At 51.9% G+C, this 6,984-nt stretch overlaps 1 protein-coding gene across 1 annotated transcript in view; it reads left to right on the forward strand.

The window, feature by feature from the left end:
• WDR90 (WD repeat domain 90) overlaps window positions 1-6,984 on the forward strand; it is a gene marked incomplete at its 3' end in the record, with an annotated part of 26,828 nt that overhangs the window by 3,872 nt on the left and 15,972 nt on the right. Inside the window, exons 7-16 of the mRNA XM_010021297.1 lie at window positions 424-491; window positions 572-675; window positions 1,545-1,775; window positions 2,272-2,340; window positions 2,955-3,065; window positions 3,153-3,298; window positions 3,582-3,639; window positions 5,427-5,545; window positions 5,721-5,882; window positions 6,894-6,982. Of these exons, the coding sequence (XP_010019599.1) occupies window positions 424-491; window positions 572-675; window positions 1,545-1,775; window positions 2,272-2,340; window positions 2,955-3,065; window positions 3,153-3,298; window positions 3,582-3,639; window positions 5,427-5,545; window positions 5,721-5,882; window positions 6,894-6,982 (1,157 nt within the window). The remainder of the gene's footprint in view (window positions 1-423; window positions 492-571; window positions 676-1,544; window positions 1,776-2,271; window positions 2,341-2,954; window positions 3,066-3,152; window positions 3,299-3,581; window positions 3,640-5,426; window positions 5,546-5,720; window positions 5,883-6,893; window positions 6,983-6,984) is intronic.

The raw sequence follows: 6,984 nt of genomic DNA on the forward strand, positions 1-6,984 counted from the left end.
TGGAGTCAGGGACTTGGCGCAACCTGCTCTAGTGGAAGGTGTCCCTGCCCATGGCAGGGGGTTGGAACTGGATGAGCTTTAAGGTCCCTTTCCACCCAATCTAGTGGAAGGTGTTCCTGGCTAAACCATTCCATGATTCTATGACCTTTTTGCCAGAGAACCCTCTTGGTCATAAACTGCAGCTCATCACAGTCATCAGCTTTGCACCATTACCTAGAGCATGCAGTGCCAAGTTAACGCTTAGAAAGTGATGCTGTAGATCTGACCCAGGAGATGCTTTATTTAGGGGAGGATGGGGCAAAGCGGGGAAATCTTACAGGACACATGAAGAGGCTTCTGTATCAGGCCATGAGTTACCAAGTGGTATTCCTCGGTGCCAGTGCAATATCCCAGTGATATGCTGTCTTCCTCTGATTTGCTCAGGTTCCCATCCAAGGGGTCCAAGCTGCCGAACGACTCCATCCAGAAGAGCTGTCCCAGCCCTGTGGCAGGTTCGAATGCTGGGGATGGCAGCCAGGGTTGGATGCTTTGGGTTTCCCAGGGAGCCCAACCTCCTTCTTGTGTCATGCAGGTGGCCAAGCCCCAGAGGAGCCCGTACAGCAGCAGGCAGTGGTGCTCACCAGTGCAGTCCGTGACCGACTGTCCCTCATCCAGCAGATAACCAGTCCCAAAGCTGTAAGTGCCCCATGGAGGAGGCTGCAGCTTCTTCCCTTCTGCCTCCTGTGTTTTTCCCCACATCTTCTCTTTGAGGTCCTTTACTTAAGAAGCTGCTTGTTGTTGTTTGTGGCTGATCTGACCCCGATCTGGGCACAGACTGTTGACTGCAGCCCCGCAGTTACTGATGGGGTGGCTCAGTGTGGCCCAGCACAGAGCAGAGTCAAGCTCAGTGCCAAGCACCTCACAATCTCCAGACACCTCCTCCCCATCTCAGCTGAGGCAGCAAATTGTTGTGTCTTCAAATTATAGATAATAAATGAGGGCTGGGGACTAAATAACCCAATCAGGTGTCCTTTGGGGCAGAACAATGTGTGGAGTCTGGATTGCTGGGACCACAACAGCTGCCCTCACCCCTGATTTCCCATGAGCTGGTGCTCAGCGGGCTGGCCAGAGAGTGTGGTGATGGGCTTTTGGAGAGGGATGGGGAGAAGCCATCCTTCTCACACTGTGGAGAGGGAGAAATGAGAAGTGTGACCATATTGCTGTTCTGAACTGGGATGTGCCGAGCTGGTGCTTTTAGCCTCCTTTGCTCAGTGGAGAGCAGCTCTTCCAGAATCTCTTCAGGACTGGATCTCTCCTGTGGCTCTGGTTTGCTGTCTGGAGGAGATGAACTGTGTATGGACAACACTGGGAGTACAGGGAGAGTGGCTGGTTAACGTACCTGGCCAAGCTGGGTACCCAAAGGGATACTCTCCCTCCATGCTGCTTTGTGTATTGCTGTGAAGAGTTGTTTGGGAGAGACGTGGGTGTCCCTGTCTCTGCCTTTGTAGTGGGTGGAAGGTACTCGAGGAGGGCTGATCTCACTCTGAGGCTTTGCTCTTTCTCAGATGCCACACCGCTGTCCTGTCATTCCAAAAAGCATCCCCGAGGTTCACCTGACAGCCTCCAGGCCTCTGAGAGCTGTGCCAGCTGGGGCCCAGGAGCTAGAGCAGAACCAGAAGTCGCACAGTGTGGGAGACACTGGCCAGTCTCCAACAGTCAGCGACGGTGGCATCCACGTGTATGCTTACCGGAGGAGCAAACGAGCTACCCGAGCTGTCCATGCTGGCTCAGAACAGGTGGGTGAAGCAGGGAACACAAGCTTTTGGCTGGAGTTTCAGTTAATCCCTTTTCTTGGCATTATTTTTCTCCTTTCCACTTGCTCACCTTGAAGGAGGTACCCTGTGTTCAAGTGCACTGGTCTTGAGCTAATAATGTGTGTTTATTGATTTGCCCAGAGCACATACAGGAAGGGCCGTGGACCAGGTGTGCTGCCCAGCAGGAGAGCTGCTGCCCACAGGGTAAGAGACTGGTGCTTCCCACAGCACTGGCTCTGGGCATCACTGGGACACTGCAGGGTCTGGCTGTAACCCAGCCTGGGTGGGAGAGCTGCTTAACACTGGAAATCCCAGCTCTTGGTGACAGGTTTGGCTTCTGCCAGGTAAAATACTGTAAAGCCATTCCCTCTAGCAGGAGAGAACCCCTGTGCTTTAGAGAGAAACTGGTGATGGGGATGGAGGGTGGAGGACCTCAGTCCAGCTCTAAGTGCAACAGCTCTGTTTCTTTTAATTCCAGAGGCTCTTACCCGATCCCATCCTGAAACTGAGAATGATTATTGGCTTCGGAGGCTGCAGCACCAAGTGGGTCAGTAGTTTGGATGGTTTGGGAAGCTGATCTGTAATCCCATGCCCAGGGTATCGACTTTTTGGAAGTATGAAAGGCAGTTGAGTGCTGCCCTCCCTGTGCTGCTCGATGGGGAAAATGACCCCAAAGCAGACGGCCACAAGCTTATGTTTGTGCATGAGTCTCCTGCTGCTATGATGGTGAATTAGAAATGATAGGGCCTTTTAGATCTCATGACTTCTGTGTTTTAACATGTTAAAATAGAGATGCTTTGTAGGAGTCTGGAAAGGGTTCATATTGTTACCATGGGGTGCTGTGCCTTGCAGGAGCCCAGCTTTTGCAGTCTGTGTTTGGGTAAAGAAAAGTCCATTTTGGTTTGGTCCATTCAAGGCTGTGCTGACATCATTTTCCTTATATCTGCTGTTCACGTAATAGATGTGATTGTACAGTAAATCCATTGAATGAAGTAGGATTTTAGCTGGGCTCTTAGTTTTCCATCATGAGTTAGAATAATGCTCGTATGGGATATGCACATGTGTAGATCTCCCAGGGAAGAAATCCCTGCAGGTCCAGCTGAGGACCTGGGGGTCCTCTGGAGGATCTGCAGTCCTCTCATTCCTGTCTGGGTCCTGCAGGCACTGTGGGCTCAGAACAACACTGCAGTGGTCTACCCCTGCCACGCGGTCATTGTGGCCCTGCAGATCCACTCCAGGAAGCAGAGGTTCTTCATTGGGCACACGGATAAGGTAACTCCTTACAAAGCCCCATGGCAGCACTGTCCTGGTACCCCAGATGTACCCTCAGCCCCAGCTCTGTCTTGGTGCTTTCCACAGGTGTCAGCACTGGCCTTCAATGGGAGCAGCACCTTGCTGGCTTCCGCGCAGGCTGGTCCCTGGAGCGTCGTACGCCTCTGGGACTTCCCGACAGGAAGCTGCCTCTCCATGTTCAAAACCCACGTCCACTCCCTCTTGTCCCTGAGGTGGGTTTCAACCTGAGCACAGGGATGTGTTTGGGTGGGTGAACTGTTGCAGCACGGCAGCTTTTCTGTGCTATTCCTGTGTGATAAAGCAGGGGTGAATTACAGCTTCTGCTTCAGTCCTGCTGGCAGCCAGCCTGGAACAGCTGATATGCTGCCAGCTCCCTCCTGAGCTTATCCCTCAGGTCTTGCTGTCTCCCCATACCCACCACTTGTCTTCTTTTATTCCCCGCTGAGATGCACTTGGGGTACAAAGAGCTGCATTTCACCAGGTCTCTTCTTGCAGCTTTTCCTACAGTGGAGCCGTTCTGTGCGGTGTTGGAAAGGACGTGCACGGCAAAACGGTGAGAACTGGAACTTGGGTTTGGAGGTTTCCCTGTCCTGTGAATGAGCAAGTGCCGAGATTCTGTAGTTATTTTGCAGACAAACCTCTGCTGTGGGGTTTCCTAGGTGTGTTCTTCACTGCAGTCAGAGGGAGTTCCCTTTCTCATTACCTGCTTAGAAAACACCTACCTTCTACTTGACGCTTGTGAGCATTCACACACACGTTCCTCAGCTGTGAGCAAACAAATCCTTTTGGAAGCAGCCTGAGGGATCAGCTCAGTTTGAGCTCTGGTGCTGTTTCTCTCCCTAATGTGGGCCCAGCTTGGAGCCCAGGTGGGGTGATGAAGGCAGCTGTGTAATTCTGCCTGTACCCATTGCCTCCAAGGCATTCCAGCCCTCCAGGCTGAGGGTTTTGTGTGGCATTTTTAGCTGGAAGGTTTGCAAGCACATAGGGGAGGAGTGGGAATTGAAATGAGAGATTCAGCACTGACTGGAGTCCCAAACCCTTTGAGTTTTTTATAGCATTTAGGGCAAGATGTGAGGTTTAATCTTCAGTCCTGAGCCTTGTAGGCATCACCGCTGGAAGGGATGCTGGGCACTAAAGCTGCTGCACACCATTGTAGGTGGGGGATGATGCAGAGTCCACGTGTAGCAGTCAAAAATGAAATTGTTTCATGGGACTGAGGGTTTGCTTTGTCACTGGGACTGGTCTCATCCACTGATCCCTTATTAACCACCACCAGCAATTAGCTGTGCTGTTGCTCACTAGGTACTGCCTGCAGGAAAACCAAACAGTGCTCCCTTGTTTTGTCCCAGGACATGGCAATGGTCCCTGAGCTGGGTGGGAGCAGGTGAGCTGAAACTGGGGAGGAGGGACCCATAGGGTGAAAACAGCATGGGAGAATGGGGAGTTCTGGGGAACTGGCCAGGAGCACCTCTCCCAGGGTGATGCTTCAGCCCACCCTAGCCTCTTGAGGTGGTTTTAACACTATTCTGAATTCAGAGCATCAAATCACCTGCAGTTCTTCCCCCATCTCCCTCTTTCCTTTGAGAAAAGGAAACTCTTGCCTCTCATGATGGGCACTGTGAACAGGTGACCTCTCATCAGAGCAAAGTCCTACAAGAGCCAGTGCATCCAGTCTTGTGCTACCTCCAGCTCTCACAGACCAGCTCAGCCCTGGTAGAGATCTTGTGCCTCAGCAGCCAGAATTCCCACTCTTCTGGATTCTCTTTCCAAGTCTGATCCCTGTTGCCAGGCAGCCCTGGGATTTAGAACCTATAATTATGGATGCCAGAGAAGCATATTTGCGTGAAGCTTTATAAAGCTATTGGACTGTCCTAAACCCTCTGTGTGAGAGGTTTTTATTTCCCCTGCTTCAACTCTGTTTTCAGTACTTTGTGCCCAGCTCTGGAGACGTTCCCATGTGTACAGCTGGTCAGCTCTGTGACAAAGAAGCTCTTTTGCTGTAAGGGTTTCCACGTTTGAGCAGCTCTGCCAGTATAGAATCATAGAATCATGGAATGGTTTGGGCTGGAGGGGACCTTAAAGCTCATCCAGTTCCAACCCCCTGCCACGGGCAGGGACACCTTCCACTAGAGCAGGTTGCTCGAAGCCCCTGTGTCCAACCGGGCCTTGCACACAGCTTCTCTGGGCAACCTGTGCAAGCACCTCAGCACCCTCACAGGGAAGAACTTCTGCCTTATACCTAACCTGAACTTCCTCTGTTTAAGTTTGAACCATCACCCCTTGTCCTATCACTAGAGTCCCTGATGAAGAGTCCCTCTCTGACATCCTTTCTTGCTTCAGATGGTGGTGGTGTGGAACACTGCTCAGGTGACCCGGGGTGGAGAGGTGGCCATGCTGGCCAAAGCACACACAGATGTGGACATCCAGGCCTTGAAGATTACTTCTTTTGATGATACCAGGTAGGGTGCAAAGGAAATAAATCAAAAGCATTGGTTCTGGCAAAGCTGGGGTGGGGGGGAATTGTGGTGCTGTGTTCCTGTTCTCAATCCTCACGGTTAGCTGGTGGACCTTGAGGCATTGGTGTGTTACTGGGAGAGTCCTGCCCTGGTGCTCATGAAGCCTCTCCCGGGACAGGATGGTGTCTTGTGGCTGGGACAACATCAGGCTGTGGCGAGTGCGGAGCGGAGCACTGCGCTCCTGTCCAGTCGACCTTGGCGAGTACCATTCCCTGGAGTTCACTGGCCTGGCCTTCCAGGAGGAACATGCAGCTGAGCGGGAGCGCGAGGATCACACGTTGTAAGGGGCTGAGGGAATCACTGGGGTGGCCGGCCGGGAGGGATGCTTTGGCATTCTCTGCATAAGCACAGTGTTTTCCCTCTAAAATCAGGTGCCTTCTTGGAGCTGGGAGAGCTTCTGTCCTGCTCAGCACACTTTGCTTCCCAAAAGAGATTTGGCTGCTTGAGAACAGCCCAAGAAACATGGTTTTCCTCTTGCCATTCTCTTCATCAGAAACTGTAGCAAGAGGACAAGGGAATGGGTTCAAACTTAAACAGGGGAGACTGAGATTAGATCTTAGGCAGAAGCTCTTCCCTGTGAGGGTGCTGAGGCGCTGGCACAGGTTGCCCAGGGAAGCTGTGGCTGCCCCATCCCTGGCAGTGTTCAAGGCCAGGTTGGACACAGGGGCTTGGAGCAACCTTCTCTAGTGGAAGGTGTCCCTGCCCATGGCCAGGGGGTTGGAACTGGATGAGCTTTAAGGTCCCCTCCAGCGCTAACCATTCCATGCTACTGTGATTCTGTACTGATGTTTTGACATATTTAATGAATTTCTCCCCCAGCTGAGGCTTGTGTTTTGCTTTCTGTTGGCAGTGTGGTGCACAGCCTCTTGCATATAGACAGATACACAACTTTTTACCCCCTTGTTTTATTTTAATCATCAAAGCCAGACCCTTGTTGCTGCCACATACTGTTCTGCAGTTGCAGAGCTATCAGCTCGGCTGGCCTTGGCTACCCTGGGGCTGTCCCCTATGGCAGAGAGGTTCCCTTCTGAGCTCTATGCTGAGCCTTTAGCTCTTTTGCTAATTAACCTTTCAAAAGGACAGGAAATAAGGTAGGAAGCTCTGACTTGGTTGTAGATTTGCCCTTGGACCTAGTTGACCAATTATATTGCCATGAATCAGAATTGCCTTCCATGAAGCAGTTGAATGGCTAAACCAAGCTGGGTTTTTACTAAACCATGCTGACACAGCCCCTCTTAACCTTGGTTAAGTGGAGCTTAAGTACCAGAGTAGGGATCTTTCTCCTCTACAGCTTTGTCTGCAGCAAGAGCGGCCACATCTTGGAGGTGGACTATGAGAACGTGAGCGTGAGGAGTGTGCGGCGGGTGCGGCCCCCGCCACGC

This window comes from Nestor notabilis, unplaced genomic scaffold, assembly GCF_000696875.1.
Source record: "Nestor notabilis isolate BGI_N333 unplaced genomic scaffold, ASM69687v1 scaffold4649, whole genome shotgun sequence".
Lineage (NCBI taxonomy): Eukaryota > Metazoa > Chordata > Aves > Psittaciformes > Psittacidae > Nestor > Nestor notabilis.